The sequence below is a fragment of the Platalea leucorodia genome (genome assembly GCF_965183815.1).
Source record: "Platalea leucorodia genome assembly, chromosome: 5".
In the NCBI taxonomy this organism is placed as follows: Eukaryota; Metazoa; Chordata; class Aves; order Pelecaniformes; family Threskiornithidae; genus Platalea; species Platalea leucorodia.
The window spans coordinates 80769552-80790666 of record NC_138827.1 but is presented as its reverse complement, the minus strand read 5'-3'; the positions used below and the strand labels follow the sequence as shown (position 1 = coordinate 80790666).

General features: G+C 40.2%; 1 protein-coding gene across 1 annotated transcript in view; it reads right to left on the bottom strand.

Annotated features, from left to right (window-relative positions):
• Positions 1-21115, bottom strand: part of STK39 (serine/threonine kinase 39) — a gene marked incomplete at its 3' end in the record, with an annotated part of 104404 nt that overhangs the window by 34142 nt on the left and 49147 nt on the right. Inside the window, exons 11-13 of the mRNA XM_082311752.1 lie at positions 5329-5451; positions 5174-5206; positions 3142-3209 (exon numbers count right to left, since the gene is read on the bottom strand). Of these exons, the coding sequence (XP_082167878.1) occupies positions 3142-3209; positions 5174-5206; positions 5329-5451 (224 nt within the window). The remainder of the gene's footprint in view (positions 1-3141; positions 3210-5173; positions 5207-5328; positions 5452-21115) is intronic.

The window sequence follows — 21115 nt, the reverse complement described above, 5'->3', positions numbered from 1 at the left end:
ACTCTCAGGTGAAACCACGCCCTGCCATGCCAGGATCACTGTTAATGTGGCTACAGTAAGGTCAAATATGAAAAGCTTTTAACAGAATATACCGACAGATACTTGACGCTAACAAGCAAATGAGCAAACTCCCCACAGGTAATCCGATAATGGAAGAGATGTAACTATTTTGTCAAAAGTTAAGAAATAATCATCAGCTCCTTTCCCCAAATAAGGTTTCTGTTAATTTACTGAAGAACAAGACATTTGAATATAATTCTTGCAAAGTATTCAGCAGACTGCACAGCCCTGCCCTGCTCACAGCAGGCTCAGCTCTTCCCCTCCTGGGGCCAACAGTGAAGAGGAAGCACAACTACTGAAATGCCATCTGAGGTACCCCACTAAACACAACATACATAGCAGCCAGGCAGCGGCTGCCCTGAATTGCTGTGAATGTTCCATAAACAAAATAACTCTTGCCTTTAAATTAGCAAATATAAAGAAATGCTTAAGTACTAACTCTGAATCTACACCACTGGGCAGAGGTATAGGGAGCTTGTAGCCCTTGTTCTCAGATACGCACTTCACAAAGTCCCAACTAAAGGAGGAGAGCACTGCTTGGTACACCCCACCCTCCTATATTCCCCAAAACCATCCACACACACACTTTGATTTTGTGCTAGCTCTGACCCTACTCACACAGAACCATAGAATCATAGAATTGTTAAGGTTGGAAAAGACTCTTAAGATCATCGAGTCCAACCGTTAACCTATCACTGCTAAGGCCACTACTAAACCATGTACTCAAGCACCACGTCTACCCGTCTTTTAAATACCTTCAGGGATGGAGACTCAACCACCTCCCTGGGCAGCCTGGTCCAATGCCTGACTACCCTTTCGGTGAAGAAGTTTTTCCTAATATCCAACCTAAACCTCCCCTGGTGCAGCTTGAGGCCATTTACTCTCATCCTATCACTTGTTACTTGGGAGAGGAGACCGACCCCCACCTCGCTACAACCTCCTTTCAGGCAGTTGTAGAGAGCAATAAGGTCTCCCCTGAGCCTCCTCTTCTCCAAACTAAACAACCCCAGCTCCCTCAGCTGCTCCTCATAAGACTTGTGCTCTAGACCCTTCACCAACTTCGTTGCCCTCCTCTGGACTCGCTCCAGCACCTTGATGTCCTTCTTGTAGGGAGGGGCCCAAAACTGAACACAGTACTCAAGGTGCGGCCTCACCAGTGCCGAGTACAGGGGCACTATCACCTCCCTGGTCCTATCAGCTCCACATGCTCAGGTTTCCATCAGAAGGAAACCCAGACACACAGTGCAAAGACGCATAACTCAGCCCGCCGCCTACCACTGAGGCAGGACACAGCCAGAACTCACGTGGGGCCAGGAGTATGCACCGCAGAGCGTTCTTCCCTCAAAGCTAGGTCAGCTTACAGTAACAAAATTTGGTCTGCAAAATTCTGCATCAGATTTTCGTTTTTATCAAGACACGGCTAACAGCGTTCCCAGGCCCTAGAGTGTATCTGCTGTTCAAGACTGTTTTGTTTAGTTTAAAGGAAACTTTCTGTTTCCTGAAATTGAAATTCTTGTTTCTTCCTTCTCTACCAATAACCATCTAAACCTTCATAATTGTAACACATTAATTTAGTTACTACAGACTTGCTTTTAGCGAGGGTAGGGGGAAGGAATTTTTTCACCCATGAGTTAAGAGGATCCTTAACAAGAACAAAAGTTCACCGTGCAAATAAGAGTTTGGAAACTCTAGTCTCCTAGGATCAATCTTCCTTCACTTCTGGCTTAAGAGCTGCAGAAAACTGAAAGCATAATCCCTGACATTTCACTGTACTTGCAGGACTAAAATGCGTGCCCTGTGGGTATGCCAACACTGCAAGTAACTGGGTAGAAGCTAATCACTATAGGTTTCATTGTAATTTAAAAATACCCAAAGCACCTCACTAGTACATCCACATAGCAGTATAAATTAGTTTGTTTTGTAAATGGTTTCATCTACCTGTCTGTCAGCAGAGAGATGAAAAAGAATATTGATAGCATAACTGGGCAGTTATGTAAATTGGACAACTAAACCGATTCCAAATAATCTCTAAGTCTTTTCTCGCCCCACAATAAAATTTATTACTCCTCCCTTCAGTACACAACCTTTGGCAGCCACACAATTTTTTGCAGCTGTCACTAGAAAAGTAGTCAAAGAAAAGGAAGATAATAGATTTTGGAACTTGGCACTCATTCTGTGTAGATTTTTTTTTTCTGATTACTAACAGTTTTTGATGTTACTGTTTTAAAGCTACTTGTTATGCATAAATCTGCTATTTGTTTCTAACATACTGGTTGTAATTTTGTAAATATTTCTCTATTTGACTTTTTATCTTTTTGTTAGCATAAAAAACCCATAACATTTAACTGTTCCCCATAGCAATAATTAAGAGTTTACAACCTCTCGTAGATATCCTGTCAATACAAACTGGATGTAAACAAGTTTTAAAGTGAGTGGCAGTAAGTTTTTTTAACTAAGTTAGCAATTTAAGGAAAATGGCTGTAAATATATAAAAAGTTACCAAAGCTTCTTATGAAAAAAACACTTTTATCCAAGAATAGACTGCATAATTAAACAATTCAAATCTTAGTTATAAACTGATTTTAATTAAGGGTAATCTGACTCATTTTAACTATGTATAAATTTAAGTCAGACAACATATTTGTATCCATTTTCTAAAATATCCGCCACTTCTCCACAGTGGCTGATCAAACTTGCCAGTGAAAAACGTTTTGAGTAGGCAACTTGTAATACAGCTATGGTTTATTTCTGTCAGAGGCTGACTGCTGAAGTGTGAAAGAAACTCATTAAAAATCTCTCACTGTGATCCTGCATTGCAAGGAAAAAAAAAGAAAGAAAATACTTAATGAAGGGTACACCTAGCCTGAAGCCACATTCATATTCTGCTTTTCATTTTGCACTATTTCAGTAAGCAATTAGAAGACAGCAATTAGTCACAGAAACACTATTCATACTGGTCATACTGGGAGATTAAAGAGGTTAACACTTATTTTATGTTAATATTATGAGAGTAATGAAGGAGATCAAGAATAATACAGCCAACTAAAAAGGAATGCTAAAATAAATAGAAGAATCTCTTACCTTAATCTTAAGACAAGATTCACTGCACATGGAACTTCACTATATTCGTCACTAACAGCAGGCTGAGACTATTAAAGAAAAAAGCAAAAAGTCTTATAAAGAATGCCAGAGGAAGAAAAAACATCCCGAAATACTTGCCATGCTAACAGTTTGAAGTTAGCACAGAATATTTTACACATCCTCTAACTCTCAAAAACCTTTTAAACACTTTCAGTAACACAGTCTAAAATATAGCTGATACCAGTAAAACCGCTGTATTTCAATTACAGAGGTACAAATGATAATGCCTGCATTAAAGCACTGAGTGTCAGAGCTTTTAATCCACCTTGCATCAGAGCACAAATTACCTATTAAATAATATGCACACAGTGAGAATACCAAGCTACTACTCACATTATTTTTGTGTAACAGTTTTGGTTGTTAAGGGAAGTCTTGCATCTACCCATCTGCAAAGAACTAGTAGCATATCAAAGCGGGCATCACACCTCGGAGAATGTCTTTCACAGAGAAAAATCAGGGATACGGGTATCTTTCACACTACCACTCCTCCCTCACACTGTGATACCCTCCCCAGCCCTCAACTAACATTTATATGGTCTCAAGCAAAAGTGTATGCTACATACAGAGTACCTCAGGGCCCTCTACCTTACCATGACTTCCTACCCCACTTGGCATATTGCCACCACTCACAGAAGCCTGTTCAAAGGTTATAGTCAAGTCCTCCCAAAATAAAGACTTGCCTCACAAATCTCATTTGATTGTTTTCCAACAGTTTTCCACATTAAAGCTACTTTAAAAAGAAAAACAACCCTATTACACAAGATCTATATTTTATTATCTGTGTATTTTAATCAAAAGTTAATGAATATTTGGAAAATTATTTAAACGCTAAAAGGGGAGTAATTTTTTTCTACTTCAGTTAAGTTCCTTCCATTCATATAAACTACTACTATTATTTCTGCATCTTCAACAGAGCTGTTATTGCAGTATATAGGAATGTGCCGCCCAAAGACCAACAGGCACACACCAACAGTGACAAGCTGCACTAGTCTCAGTTCCAACTCATCTTCTGGAGCATTTAGGAAAACAAAAATCAACAGAAGCCTTCAATCAGAGGCTTTTTTCTCCTTCATAAACTAAACAACTCATAATAAACGAGTTACCTGTGGAAACTGAGTCACAAACTGCAGAACTCTCAATTTCTAAGACATAAAAAGACTGTCTGGTGAAAGTCCTTTTTTTTATTTTCGTACTCAGCTTACGTAAGACATCTCAGATGCTGAAGTACTACGTGAACTAGCTCTGCAATGGAAAGACTGGGGTCATCACAGGAGCTAACAGGACCAAATCTGGCAGGAAGCTGTTAGTCTTTTAGAAGATTTCTATGACACCAACGAAAATCAGAGAATCTAAAATTGCAGGTGAAGTGGCAAGTGTCACCCACCCAAGGAACAGACATTTTTAAAAGAGCACTTTGGCTGTAAGCCAGTAATCCTATTAAGCAATTATTTATAGCAGCGATGCTTCCCACACTCTCAGCACAGGGCCATGAAACTCAATATGGTATTTTATTCCCTTGAATTTATCTATTATGCCACAGTACTGAACTATTTTACTGTATACAGGATGAAGCATTTTAATTAGAATGTCATGATACAAATCCTGAGAACAAAAAATTATTTGGAGATCTTCTGGCTACTCCGAAACAGCCATCATTACTCTGACAAAAAGACAGCAATTAGTGTGATCCAGTTATGAAGATTCATTAAAAACAGCCAAATTACCTATCTTAACCAATTCTCCTGGGCATGAACATAACATGACTTTAAATTTCCTATCCATTTTATCCAGCGTGTGCTCAAGTTAATTGTTACAGGCCAAACTGCATACAGCTGTGTCCTCACAAGTACTTGCCATACAAGGCTACAGAACAACACTCACACCTCAATTCACATTTTTAACAATAGAAATGAAAAAGAAATCCCTTCACTCAAACACTTGGAAGAAAAAAAACTGATAAAGACATTTTTACCTCTGTGTTCTCCTCTTCTTTCACTCTTCGTGACTGGAAAACAAATGCAATGAGATATGAGCTATGCAGCTTTATGCATTAAAGATCCAGAAATACTAACAATTAAGACAAACTACCTTGCAGAGTGTAAATGTCTTGGCAGAAACAAAAGTTACCTTTTCCTGAGAAACAGCAGCTTTGCCTTCCTCACTTTTCTCATCCATTTCATCATCACTCCATTCCCAGTCCCCATCTTCTGTTTTATGGAGATGACCACTGGAACCTGGTACTCGTCTGACCTACCAAAATATTAAGTGTTCACCATTACACAGACATCATTAGTCTTTATTGTTGTTTTGGTTAATCAGCAATTCTTCATTATTTTTATTCTATATGCTTAATTTGCTGGAAGAGTCACTGGCATACTGGAATAATATCTGATCTCAGGAGTCATCCTTGAGCCAGTGGAAACAGCTAAGCTATGCAAAATTCATATAGGGAAATGAGGTTTGGATATATTTTACAACTGCTTAGGAACAAGCTCAAGTAGATGACAACAGCTTATTATGAACTCACCCTTGAAACAAAAGGAAGCTATTCAAGGAAGCAGAAATTACACAGACAAGGTTGTTCCTGGGACACAAGTCTTAAAAACTTTAATTGTCTGCTAAAAGCTTTAAAATGTGTAAAGGTGTTAAGGATACTTTAAAAGTAAATTTATCGTTATTAAATAAAAGGCAGCTGTATGCAGACAGAGAAGGTAGGCAGGCATGCACCACACCAAACTAATTGGGCAAACTCCTGTGGATCAACCAGTCTCATGAGGCTTAATAGGAGCATCCAGCAGCTAATTCAGAAAATCAAATACTCCTCTGATGCCGTCTTGCTCTTTTTCAGAGCCTGACAACACGCTTGTTTTCCCTGGATCATGTTTAGCCTATTTGAGCAAAACAAAAGAACAGCCAACAATTCTTCTCACACCTTGGCATGCATTTATGAGACTCATGAGATGGCTGGAAGCACAGCACAATAAGCAGCAGCCCCACTGGTGTTTAGATTAGAATCAGTTTCTCTAATTATTTCACATTACTGAACCAATATACAGTTCCCACTGCACAACTTCAAATGATCATACAGGTAAGCTCCAGCACTATAAATTTGTAAGGCTTAAAGCGTATCCTTTTGAATTATAAGAAAGGAAAACAGCCTGTACATTGGTAAGAGAACGAAAGGAACAAAGCATTAAGTGTTCACAGCACACAAAAGGGAGAACTAACTTGGCAGAAAAGCAGTTTCAGGCCAAGAACAACTGCTAGAGAAAACATCTAATAAAATAACTTTTAAAAAAAATTATGAACTAGATGGTCTTAGCTCAAAATTGTACATCCTGTTTGCCAGTATCCACAGTAACACACACACCAGCCTGGTTCAGCTTTGGTTTCACAGATTCCTGTCTGTGGTGTTTTGATGTCTTGCACTGAAGTATACTGAGCACTGATTAACTTGGTTCTACCATTCTGGTGTTTGGTGGCGGTGATGGAAACCCATTCTGCCAGCACAGCTACCTCACAAAACAGGAAAATTAAGGGGGGGGGGGGGGGGGGGGGGGGGGGGCGGGGGCGGGAGGAGCAACTTATTTCTGACTAGAAAAATTACTGTTTTTTCAACATAATGAAACTTATGTAAAGACTAAACTGGTATTAACCTTGCTCTAAACCCCTCCAGTTGCTGCAAACCACAATGTGGGGAGAGATGCAGCATGTGATAGATTCCAGCTGCTTCTAAATCCCATCAGGCAGTACTTCACCAAAACATGTATGGCATGAGAACATATAGGACACTAGAAGTCTGAGGTCATGAGCTTCTAGAAAACTGTGTGATACAGATATTAAGACAATTTTTCCAAAGTGGCTTTTCATAGAGAGCTGGGCACTTAAGCTATTTCTCTACTGGATTTGAACCGAGCACAACTGGGAGCTGGCTGGCCTGACACCACAAAGGCAAGGGCTAAACTTAGGAGCCTTCTTTCAAAACCTTGTGCGTACAGAAGCAGGTATCTTGGTGTCTGTCTGCACTCTTTACCCCTCTTCCTTCCTTCAGTCCCCAAACACCCATCTGCTCCTCTCCTTTCCCTTTTGCACATATAAGACTAAACTAGAGGAAAGGGTGAAGTTTCCAGAACCTCAGCACATTTCCGTACCTTCTTCACTCCTTATGATATTCCTCCCTTATATTTCTTCCCTGCACAACCGAATAAGAGTGCCCTACTCAGTTTCTCTGTATTTTGTACTCCTTTAAAACTGAGAAGAGGGGAAACCTATGCAGGACACTGGAGGAATATCCTACTCCATCACTTGAGGGACAAATTCTGCACTATTTTCCCTGTTTCCCATACCAGGGTCGTAATGCACCAGTTTCAGCTCTAGCTGCCTCAGAGCTTGGTAAAAGAAGCTCATGTGTGTTTGGGAGGGAGGACCAAGCAAAAGTCAACAGAAGCAGTAGCACAGCAATTTCTTACTCAGCTGCACTCAGCCCAGACACAATCAGTGGGCTCTTAACGGTCTACATCATCAGGGAATAGCACAGATACAAGGTAATCTAGCAGGCAATTTTCCTGGCGCTTGTGGATATAATTCATTATCCTTCAAGGAACAGTCCTGACGTAGGCTTTTGTTTAACAGCACAAGCATTTTCCCAACAGCTATACATGAACCTACGAGAGGACATCAACCACAACCAAAAACATGCTTTTCAAACAGAATAGAACAGAATGGTTTACAGACACATTCACACACTACATCGTGCACTAATCAAAATCTTTTCTGCATCCATTTTCAGCTGTTCTGAAGACTAACTAGAATGATTTTAATGGAGCTTAATGATGCTGGCAGAGAGTTATGGGAGAAAGCTTTACTGATGAAGATGGAGTGCATTTCAAGTTTTTAAATCGATTGCCTTTTAATACGCAATAAACAAATGGCTCGAGGAAAAGAAAGTAAGTTACTGTGAAAGAAAATACCGTGTCAAATTAAATGTTTTTCTTGAAAGGTGTCTGAAGGCAGAAAACCAAAAGTTTAGACTTGTACTGTGCTTCAATCAGACTGATTCCCACCAGCACACATATTCACAGGAAAGAAATCATAATTTCAGTTACAGCAAAGTACCCAACCTATTCAACCTTCAAAAATGTGAAGTTGCTGTCTATGACTTTTTTTTATTGGTGGATGTGCTTAACACTTGCATTACTTAGCAAATCAATTTGCACAATTTTTCATTAAGAGTGGCTTTGCTCAGGCTCAGCTGTGCTTAAAGCCACAAAGACCCAGTCACATAGGGAGGGCGTGTACCCTAAGTGTAGGACAGAGCAAGAGCAGTGCACCATGTCTGCAAATAAATTAATTGTGTCTTCATTCATCAGAAACCTGTACAACTCTAATATCACATATTGGATAGAATATTACCTTAAATGTCTGTTGTAATAGAAACTTATCGTAACAGACTTGATACTAGTATAGTGCTGCTTCTCTTCAGATCTTCTAGTGTCTTTTCCAGAGCACGTTCATTTAAATGTATATAGGTAGTAACACATGTGAAATACTTTAGGAGACAAGTAGCATTTTACCATATTCAACTCGCATTAATGTAAAGCAAAAATACACCAGAAGAAGTAAAGGAATAAAACCTACATTATACAGCTAAAGCATTTTAGGCTTTGAATTTGGCACAGCTAGAGAACCACTTTAAAGGGCTAAGATAAGACAACTGAGACAATCCACTAGTTTGCTACCGTGGGAAGAAACAATCCCAAGATGTCCATTAGAGCTGCACTGGGACCTACCTGGTTGTACAGCGAGCAGATTAAACCCACTAGCATGGAAGAAAAACTTTTTTTTTCTTTTCTGAACAAGTTTTTTGCAAGATTTGTGGGTTAAATCAACCCATCTTGAGGTCAAATAGCAAAGACTGTAAGCAAAGAGGCAGAAACAAAAGGGGCAGTGAAAAGGAAGTTGGATCATCTTGTTTTGGCAGCAGAAATCCCTCAGGATCCTCAAAATCACATACTCCAAAACCCTTACAATGCAGCATCACGACTGGAGTGCACAATCTGCCACACCAAGTCTCCTCAAGCTTTCATTTGTGCTCCTACAGCTGTGCAGATAACCCAATTGAAAAATTATCATGGAACACAGCTTACAGCCAAATTAGCTTTTTAATTTAGCTGATCATGAGCTAGCACAAGTGCTAGAGCCTGCACAAGAGGAGGAGCTGGAATATAATTTTGAACAGTTGCCCCAATCATCTGTGGTAAGAAAGCATTGTAAATTCCCAAAAAGTGATACAGACATAAATATGAACAGGAAGCAAATATATCCAGACACAGCATACATTTGTCTCCATTCCCTTTCGTGGGTATGCTAGTTTAAGTTCTTTAAATCTGTCACACAATCTTTTGTCATTCCTTCTTGTTTTATTCAGCCTCAATGCTAGGCTTTCAGTATTAGGCTCAGTATTTTTTCTTCCCTCCCTACAGGCAAACACTATAAACATATTGTTGGCTTTTCAGCATAAAACCCTCTCTTTTCCTAAATATCTTTGCAGCTTTTTCATTATGAATTAATTTATACAATAAACATTACATATCAGCACACATGGGGGGGGGGGGGGGGGGGGAAGGGAAGGACAGAGGAGTCAAACTACCTGCTTCCAGTACCTTTTTTTATACACTTTCTCATATAAATACCTTTTCTTCATGAAAAAACCATAAATAGCATAATGCTGTTATTTTATGTTCTGAGATAGAAACACTAGCACAGAAAAACATTTTATAGCGTGGATACACGCTTCATTGCTATCAAATATTTAACTAAAAAGGATGATTTTACTTCAGGAAAAACTAATTTCATATTATATGAACATATTATTTGTACTTTCAGAAGGAATGCATCTATGATAAGCATTTAAGCATCGTAATGACAACTGCAGAGTTTGGACACCACAGTAGCACCACATTAGCCATGAATCAGCTGTAGGGGTCAGCACCCATTGCAATGTTCATACAGTTTATTAGACTATGATCATCTGTGAGAGTTTAAGAACGATCATAATCAATCCAACCAGTAAGCTCCAGCATTGACCAGTTGTATCTTTGCTTAGAAAAGAAAAAGTAAGCGTGAAGGCAACCCTTCAGCACTTTACGTATTCCCCCAATTTCTAGTAATCCTCTTTTCATATTATGTTTGCTTTATCAAGACAAAGACACTTCGAATAACGTTGAAAGTCCTAAGACCTTTTGATAACCACGGGATAAAATTAAAGCAATTTTGTCCCTTAAAGAAACAGATCCTTCTTAAACACTTGTCTTTGGCCACTGAACGCTTGCCTTTTGTGCTACCGCAAGTCCTAGTTTGCTAGGATGCCATCTATCCTCTGCTCTGTTTTTTTCCCCTGTCTCACAAAACACCACAGAATTAAAGTAAGCACGTTTTTAGAAAGGTATGCCAAGTCGCTACACTAAAATTTTCAGAAGATTTTCACTTCATCACAATCAAGTCTTTCTGACCTTTTGGATTACTCTTGAAGTGTTTGTCACAGAGTGTGGTAAAGCTCTATATCCCTTTTGTCCTTACAGGCCTAAACAACCTTCAACACAGGAAAAACCTTTTCCAGCAAATACACTAAGGGCCATTATAACAGGGCTGTGAGGACAGGAAAAGAAAAAGGAAAAAAAGCAACAAAGATAAGCAATCACTGAATGGCACGGGTGCCAGAATTGTTCTGTTAAAAATGCACCTTCATCAGGGTGGAAACAAAGAGAGTGTTTCTCTAGATGACATTCTCGCATACTTTACTGTTTCGATTGCTTCCTTTCAATTTACAAGAACAGGTGTGCAATACACAGAAGTATTTTGCTGCAGAATAGTTATATACATACATGTACTGAACTGTAGCCTGTTAAATACTCACATTGCACAATACAACAACAGGAGTCTGTGCCTCAGGTGTCAGGCATTTGTAGCAAATACATCACGGTATGCCCATCGTGGGAGAGGGAGGGAAACGATTATCCCATTTTCTCCCATCAAACTGTAGTCCCCTATGGCAAAGCTTACAAATTCTTTCCTTTGGCGGTGTGCAGCTTAAGCTACTCTTTGAAATGCTGAAGCTTGTAAAAGTTAATGAAAACACTGCAATGGGCCAACAGAAAAATCACTACGTAGAATTGATGAGAATTCATGGGGACTTGATGGCCTACATAACACTCAACTGTTATCTAAAAAATAAACTAGATGGCTACTGATGGAAGGTTATAGAAAGCTGTGTTCATCACTGCACAAAGTATTCACGTGTGCTTTGCCAATAATCTCAGCCTCACTGGGTCACTGCAGGAACCCGTGGAAAAACTGACAGAAACAGCAGCAGATCTGAAGAGATCACACAAACATACAGCAATAACATCATCAAGATATTTTCAAACAGCAAAGACATTCCTACCCAAATTCAGAGAGACAATGCAACATGATGAATGCCTCATAGGGCATCTCAAATCCCATTTAAAGAATCTCTTGTATTTCTGACAGAGTTCAACTCCCAGCTCTGCTCGACGGAAGTGTTTTGTTGAAGATACACTTCACAAATATGGACGCTAAGAGTTTTTCTACCCTCAAAATAAAGTGCTAACGGAAACTAATGTGAATGAACAATGTCAAGCGTATGCAAGATAGAATATTCATCCCAACTTCCAGTATTACCCTGGGAGGGAAAAGAATTACCTGAAGACAAGAAGGAAGGTAGTTCAAACCATGCTTATCTTGGAGACTTGAAGACATAACTTAGGAAAGAGTAATGCATAGCTCTCAAAGGACGCCATACAATTAAGAAACAAAGAAAGCTCAGACTTCGTGTCCCGTTTATTAACTTTCGATGAGATTCAATACCTTTGAGAGAACAGATAAACTTCTCTTTTCTTCTGATGTTATTTTACAATCAAGTATAGCATTTCCCTCATATGAACTGTCCTTCAAAGAATGCACTATGTTCTTCCTGATTCATACTATCTCGAACTCCTGTTGTTTACGTAGAGACAGTTAAAGTATTAAGTTGATGGAGAGAAGACATCTCTGCAGACCTCCATATGCAAGCCTAAAATTGTCAGTGGACTTCAGTCTAATTTCCCAGTCTCCACTGTGTCAGTGCTGAAATTGGCAGAAAAGTCCAGCAACATGAGGACAGATGCTCATCCTCAAATGACATTAACATTTAGTGCTATAGGTAGTTTGAATTCCATATTCTTGTTCAGATCCAGTTTGCTTCAGATTGATTTGTTCCAACCAAATTGTAAATGACCTTTCATTAGTTTTCTTACAAGCTAGCATAAGAAGGGTTATCTTGAGCAGTACTAGCCTAGGACCAAAATTAATTTCTGAAGTGCCGGATAAACCGGGAAGAAAAAGCAAATGGAAGGTGAGTAAGAACAACATTTTTAACACTGTTCCTAGCAAGAATATACAACAGGGGTTGTATTTGGAATATTGTAAATATTTGGAATTTTATTACTGGTTATCATTTGAGAAACTACTAGAAGACTGATATCAAAGGCAGCATGCTTGCTTTTCTCCACAATGATTACAGCACTACAGCAGTTGAGAATATTCTATATATTTCTCCTGATGCCCTGCTACAGGCCTCCCATTTTACAGAAGGGAATAAAGAAGTGGACAAATGAAGTGATTTATCCAAAACCACAAAGCAAATCCTAGACGGGGCATGCAACTGAAACAAACTTCTTGTATCTCTACAAAAATAAGGAGGAAGCTCTTTTACTTGCATGCAGTAGCTATACAAATACAATTTCTCCATCAGCTTTAGTCAAAATACACAGCATCGATAATTCTTTATGCTAGGATTATATCGCTCAGTAAATATTTCAGAGGAAAAGGGAAACAAGTTAAAACATGCTCAATTCTAATCTGGGTTTTATTGTTTTAAAAACCCAAATGCTCCTTCCAAAATAGGACTTAAACTGAATCATAACTTTAGCTAATAAAGAAAACAATGAAAGCCTTCCGCCTTACAAAGACAAATTAGCACATATTAGAAAACATATTTCACATAAAACAGAAGAGCACGCAGGGAATAAAAAATGAATTTGAATGACTGGCATTTAAACTGCACCCAACACAAAAGCAGCTCAGAACATTGTAATCTACAACCAAAAGCGGTTTGTAGGAGGAAAAACTTAACAAGCCACTGACAACATTACCACAGCTGTGGAAGAAAGACATTATGAAAATCAGCTGCAACACAGAATACTTGGACAATTTAGTGAGTGAAAAAATCATGACTACCACAAAAATATTAAGCATCATATTATTATTATTGTTGTGTATGTTGTTGCTGGTTAAAGCTGATTCCAGTATACACCAGAGTCACCAATATTTAAGAATAAATTAAGCTGCTGACAACTATTTGTCCTCACCCTTTTAAAGCAGGATACAGGTAAGTTAATATTCCCAGCCAACAACAGAATGCATCAGCTTTCCAGGAGAATGTCTGCTTAACCAGATGAAGGCAACTGTAAATCCCATCCATCAAAGGTCAGCCCAAACCAGCCTGACAGAGAGAGAACTCCAGTATCAGAATGCAGAAGCTGCCTACATTTCCCAAAGCTTGAGGAAAAGCAGGCTACAGCATGAGGAAGCAAAACATAAATTGTTGTCTTCTAGGCACTGACGTGCTTGCTATATGTAGATGTTAGAGACTGGGGAAAGAAGAATCTATTATTCATCACTGATTCTTTTGCTTCTGCAATCTCTTTACAAGTTTATTTTTGTATGGTGACAAGGAAGAAAACGAACATTTTCTGAATATTAAGATCTTTCTACTTCTGTGTTCACAACTACTCAAAACAGCAAAGAACTGGGCCCACTTACAGATTTACTATTTTATTTCTGGGTCTAATTTAAAAAAAAAAAACATTAAAAGGACACACTGTGGGATTCCAATGCATACACGCATAAAACATTACTGCAATTCATACATGGTACAGCACATGATCTAGACCACATTAAAAATCCATTCTTTCAGTAAGGGTAATATTATGCATCTATTGTCTTTTTCCTCATTCTACAGGAAGATGACTGAACTAGTAATCTTGATTTTCCCACTACTTCAATTATTTAAGATATTCCTATTAAAGTATTTGAGATGGAGTCCTGGGTAGATTTAAAACACTATTTTTAACTCTGCTCCACAAAAGAGTACAGTGACCTGAAGGTATGGTAAATACGATGCACTTGTGTAAGCAAAATTGATGGCATTAATGAGCATTAAACATTTCAGTAACATGGAAGGTGCCTTGCCACCCTCCATATATAGGTAACGTAGAGCCCAAATGTAATTTGTTCCTGAATTCCTGGAGAGAGGCAAATGTGTAGACCCCACCCATTTAAAACACATCTGCTGAAGTCTTTCTGGAACCCTGACACTGCTCCCTATTAATTTCCAACTAGAGAACAGTCAGTACTGTTCTCCATTTCTTGCACTTGCATATCTACAGAAGGCAATCCATATCTTTTTTCTTTTTTCTTTTTTTTTTTTTAATACACATCCTTCTGGAAACAGTGCAGTTCAACAAATCAACTAGCTTACCTTTTTCTGGGGAGAAAATTGGCTTTTATTTTACCACTGATGCCCTTCAACTACATCTGCTAGTACAGTATTCTAGATATACACAATCCCACGTGCCCCAGAGAGCAGGAATGACGAGGTGGTTATTTAAACACCTCGTCTTTTTCATTTTCTGCAGTCTGTCCCAGTAAGAGCCCAGATTTGACTTTCAGGCAGAAAAGAGAAAGACCAGTCAACTGATGCTGTATATCTTCACCTTTCCCAAAGACTGTGGTAATGATTCTTACAGGAGACAGGACTCCCCTGTTACACAGATCCCAGAAGTTCTTATACAACAGATATGCTGAATTACTCTTTAAAGCACCAATATTACTTGGTAATTGATAAGGTAATTGATAAGGTGATAAAGTGATTTTTTTTTAATCACAAGTCCCAAGAGCTTCACTTCTCATACGACTTCATGACAAGTATTTACAATGCCAGTTACCATGCCAGTTCCATGCCAGTTATTTTATAGGAAGAACAATGATGAGAAATAGGACATTACTGAACACAGTTTTGGTTTTAGCACAACATTTGCTCTGTGTATTTCTCTCCAAAAACACCCAGACCAGTTCCTTCCATACACATCTTAAGCCTGTAAATCAATCAGATTTTATGATTTTTACTTTTAGCCCTCTTGCAAACCCTTCCTGAATGTTTCCTAAGATACAAAAGGAGCATCAACGCACACCTGGAGTGCTGCAATGGATGGCTATAAAGTCTTCAGAAGGGATAGGCAAGAAAGGAGAGGTGGTGGGGTAGCCCTGTATGTTAGGGAGTGCTTTGATTGTCTAGAGCTTAATGATGGTGATGATAAAGGGGAATGTTTATGGGTAAGAATCAGGGGGAAGGCCAACAAGGCGGATATCCTGGTGGGAGTCTGTTATAGACCACCCAACAGGGACGAAGAGGCAGACGAAGTATTCTATAAGCAGCTGGGAGAAGTCTCACGATCGCTAGCCCCTGTTCTTGTGGGGGACTTCAACCTACCAGATGTCTGCTGGAAATACAATACAGCAGAGAGGAAACAGTCTAGGAGGTTCCTGGAGTGTGTGCAAGATAACTGCCTGCCACAGCTGGTGAGGGACCCAGCAAGGGAAGGCGACCCACTGGACCTCTTGTTTGTGAACAGAGAGGGACTTGTGGGTGATGTGACAGTTGGAGGCCGTCTTGGGCATAGTGATCACAAAATGACAGAGTTTTTGATTCTTGGAGAAGTAAGGAAAGGGTCAGCAAAACTGCTACCTTGGACTTTCGGAGGGCAGACTGTGACCTCTTCAGGAGCCTAGCTGACAGAGTCCCTTGGGAAGCAGTCCTGAAGGGCAAAGGAGTCCAGGAAGGCTGGACATTCTTCAAGATGGAAATCTTAAAGGCACAGGAACAATCCATCCCCATGTGCCAAAAGACGAGCCGGCAGGGGAGAAGACCGGCCTGGCTGAACAGAGAGCTTTGGCTGGAGCTCAGGGAAAAAAGGAGAGTGTACGACCACTGGAAGAAGGGGCAGGCAACTCAGGAGGCCTACAAGGATGTGTGAGGTTATGCAGAGAGAGGATTAGAAGGGCTAAAGCCCAGCTGGAACTTAAACTGGCTACTGCTGTAAAAGACAACAAAAAATGTTTCTACAAATACATTAGCAACAAAAGGAGGACCAAGGAGAATCTCAATCCTTTATTGGATGCAGGGGGAAACACGGTGATAAAGGACGAGGAAAAGGCTGAGGTGCTTAATGCCTTCTTTGCCTCAGTCTTTAATAGTCAGACCAGTTGTTCTCAGGGTACCCACCCCCCTGAGCTGGAAGACAGGGACAGGGAGCAGAATGAAGCCCCCATAATCCAACGGGAAATGGTTAGCGACCCGCTACACCACTTAGACATGCAGAAGTCCATGGGGACGGATGGGATCCACTCAAGGGTACTGAGGGAGCTGGCGGAGGCACTCACCAAGTCACTTTCCATCATCTATCAGCAGTCCTGGCTAACCGGGGAGGTCCCCGTGGACTGGAAGTTAGCAAATGTGACACCCATCTACAAGAAGGGCTGGAAGGAGGATCCAAGAAACTACAGGCCTGTCAGCCTGACCTCAATGCTGAGGAAGGTTATGGAGCAGATCATTCTGAGTGCTATCATGCGGCACGTACAAGACAATGAGGGGATCAGGCCCAGTCAGCATGGGTTTATGAAAGGCAGGTCCTGCTTGGCTAACCTGATCTCCTTCTATGACAAGGTGACCCACTTAGTGGATGAAGGAAAGGCTGTGGATGTTGTCTGCCCGGACTTTTAGTAAAGCCTTTGACATGGTTTCCCACAACATTCTCCAGGAGAAACTGGCTGCTCATGGCTTGGACAAGTATACTCTTTGCTGGGTAAAAAACTGGCTGGACGGCCAGGCCCAAAGAGTTGTGGTGAATGGAGTCAAATCCAGTTGGTGGCCAGTCATGAGTGGTGTTCCCAAGGACTCAGTACTGGGGCAAGTCCTGTTTAATATCTTTATCAATGATCTGGATGAGGGGATCAAGTGCACCCTCAGTAAGTTTGCAGATGACACCAAGTTCAGCAGTAGTGTTGATCTGCTGGAGAGTAAGAAGGCTCTACAGAGGGATCTGGACAGGCTGGATCGATGGGCCAAGGCCAACTGTATGAGATTCAACAAGGCCAACTGCCAGGTCCTGCACTTGGGTCACAACAAGCCCATGCAACGCTACAGGCTGGGGGAGGAGTGGCTGGAGAGCTGCCTGGCTGAAAAGGACGTGGGGGTGTTGGTCGACAGCCACCTGAACAGGAGCCAGCAGTGTGCCCAGGTGGCCAAGACAGACAATGGCATCCTGGCTTGTATCAGGAATAGCGGGGCCAGCAGGACCAGGGAGGTGATAGTGCCCCTGTACTCGGCACTGGTGAGGCCGCACCTCGAATACTGTGTTTTGGGCCCCTCCCTACAAGAGGGACATTGAGGTGCTGGAGTGTGTCCAAAGAAGGGCAATGAAGCTGGTGAAGGGTCTAGAGCACAAGTCTTATGAGGAGCAGCTGAGGGAGCTGGGGTTGTTTAGCCTGGAGAAGAGGAGGCTGAGGGCAGACACTATTGCTCTCTACAACTACCTGAAAGGAGGTTGTAGCGAGGTGGGGGTCGGTCTCTTCTCCCAAATAACAAGTGACAGGATGAGAGCAAATGGCCTCAAGTTGCGCCAGGGCAGGTTTAGGTTGGATATTAGGAAAATTCCTTCATCAAAAGGGTAGTCAGGCACTGGAACAGGCTGCCCAGGGAAGTGGTTGAGTCTCCATCCCTGAAGGTATTTAAAAGACGGGTAGACGTGGTGCTTGAGGACATGGTTTAGTGGTGGACTTGGCAGTGATAGGTTAATAGTTGGACTTGATGATCTTAAGGGTCTTTTCCAACCTAAATGATGCTATGATTCTATAAGAGCACATTCCAGTCCCCATACCTATGCATTTATTTGCATTCCAATTCAATGAAGGAAATCAACATATGACATTTATTCAATCATGGCACAACTCTTTTGCTTAAAAGTTACACATTTAATCACAGATTAGCACTTGAGGTAAAAGGCAGACCATGGAGGAGTCATTTTCTACAGTTTATTTTCATGCAAAAGAACAGTAGTCTTTTTGCATAAGAACACCTACACTGTAATCACATTTTTGAAAAGGGAAAAAAAAAAAAAAAAATCTGAGGTCCAAGACACAGCATGAATTCCCACATGTATACATCATCCCTTGTTCAAGAGTTGAGGCATTTCCTCAAGAGAAGGCTAGTCCCCAGAGGTTATGTGAACATCCTAATCCCTTCACTGCTGGCTATTCTTAAATTCCTCTGAGTTCATTACAATGCAAAGTCTCATTTTTATTCTGATGCAAGCCACAAAAATTCTGCAAACCTGAATGTGCTTTATGCAATTGGGAACCTTGTTTTTTCTCACCACGACTTATGCAGACTGTCATTATTAATGGGATGTACCACTACCTTTCTAAAATAACACTCTGGCATTTCTGCTTTGTAGGGCTCAAAAGGTGTTAAGATATCACAGTAATTTGGTGTTAGTGTCCCCTCCTCTTAAGCCACTCTGCATACTGCAAATACAATGGGGAAAAACACTTCGTCTTAGCCTTTCTTTGTTTTTCTCCTACTTGGAAAAGAAGTTAGACAGAACTTTAAGTGTTTCATATTCATATGCAGGAATATGGCGGGGGGTGGGGGTGGCTTCTTTGTGGATTTTGTTTTGTTTGGTTGGGGTCTTTTTTTGTTTGGGTTTTTTGGGGTTTGGTTTGTTTGTTTGTTTGTTTTAAAAGCACAGGCGGGCCTAAGATGCTGGTTTGACAGCAAGAATTCAATCTGGCACAGAAACTAATTCTGGAATAACTGCAACTGGCCTTTCAGGACCAGACAGTAATCTTAAACTCTCATCTCAGAATAAAAATTGAGAAGTACAAGCCACTCAGGATGACATAAACCCCTTCCCTTTGCAAGAACTGTGGAGGTTTATTGCATTACAGCTTTTGTGGTATAAAGCGATCCAAGTCCTCTACTTCACTGCCCACAACCACATGCCACAGAAACTTCCCTGGGGGAAAAAATTCATGTATGCAGAAAAGGATAGGTAAGGCTGGTCCTGAACCCTGAAAATTTGCAGAAGTTACCATTCATACTCCACATCAAATTAATCATTATTGCTTCTCTACAGTGCACAGCCATGCTTAGGTTTTGTCCAAATTGCTGACTGAAAGGACACGGATGACTTAAGGCTTTGCAGAAAATTTCCTGAAAAATGTCTTTAGATATTTCTGGTATGTATATTCCCTATGTGAAATAACAGAAATTTTTGACTGAAGAACATAGGGAAGCAAATACGGTATTTCATGTGCACACCTCCCATGCCCTAAAGTCTCAGTCTGAAGGGTTTGAATTTCAGTATTCCAAGGTGACCTTACTGTGGGAGGAGATGAGATGTCATTAGCACTTCAGGTGGTATGTCCTGAGTCGGTAAAAGCAAGAGCAGACAATATTCTCGCATATATATGTTATCTCACTAGGAAAATACAGGAACATCAAATCCTTCAATTCCAAGTCAATTCCAACTGAATTCTTCAATTCCAAGTCAAATGTAAATGGTGTCTGCAAAACATGGCAACACTGAGAGAAACTGTTATCCCATTTAAAATTTTGCATTAGTATAATTAGTATGTGTGTATATATACACCCCCACACACACACATATATACTATAATTAGTATAAGCCAAAAATATTTCATTTACTTCAGGGTCAAGCTTTCATAAATCATGTTTTGATCTCACAATCAGTTTCTTCAAAAATTTAAACTGCACCTCTGTTGGAATTAAAATGTATATTCACAGCTATCCAGTACACCCTTCCAAAGCAGCTATGTATTGTTTGCTCTGAAGTGTGCAATGTCACATTTATGGAACATTTATAATTGCCTACAATGAAATAAGTCAATACGGAAAATCTGAGTCACTGATGCAAACTTGCAAATATTTGTTTCTTCCTTAATGCAGCAAAGTATTGCAAAAACTGAAAAGGCACCCAAGTCATTTAAGGATTGGAAATACAGGAATCTTCACCATTTTTGTGTGAATTACCACTTGTACTCACTATTGGAACCAATTACACTACCAACGTAAAGTCAAGAAATGCAAGATCATTAAATTTTCTTTCATGAAAGAGCACTAAAGGAAATTGATAATTCTGCATTGAATAGGACTTCTTCAACTCTCTCTACTGGTTCTTGAAGAACACCCTTTTTAAGGGATAACACAGCACAAGTCAACAAAGAATAGAAATCCATTTTAAAAAAAAAAGAGACGACTATTTGCTTTAAATATTTATGAAGCTGGTTTGTTTTTATAGCCAAACACAAACAGTATCATGCTCACATGATGATGAATATGACACCAGAGGGCAGGGCCATCAATTGAGAAGACTGCCATGAAATCTTACCTACACTCAGAGTTTAGAAATGGAATACAGTGGAGCAATCAGTGAGAGGAAAACAAAGCCATTAAAAGCTGAAGGAAGAGGGGAGGAGGGAGCACATTCCTACATCTCTAGAGGAAATGCTGAAAAATGGGTACAGATGCTCAGTGTACCAACTCCCCATGCACTCTGGGGGATTCCCTATCCAAAGCCCTCCTCCTTTCACTCTTTCAGTCTTTTCTTGCTGGGATAATGCTGTGTAAAGACAGCAAAATGTAGCAGCTCAAACTAGAGACACTATTTTGTCAAACAAACATCTTGTAAACAAGGGCAGGTAATTCCCTGCACTC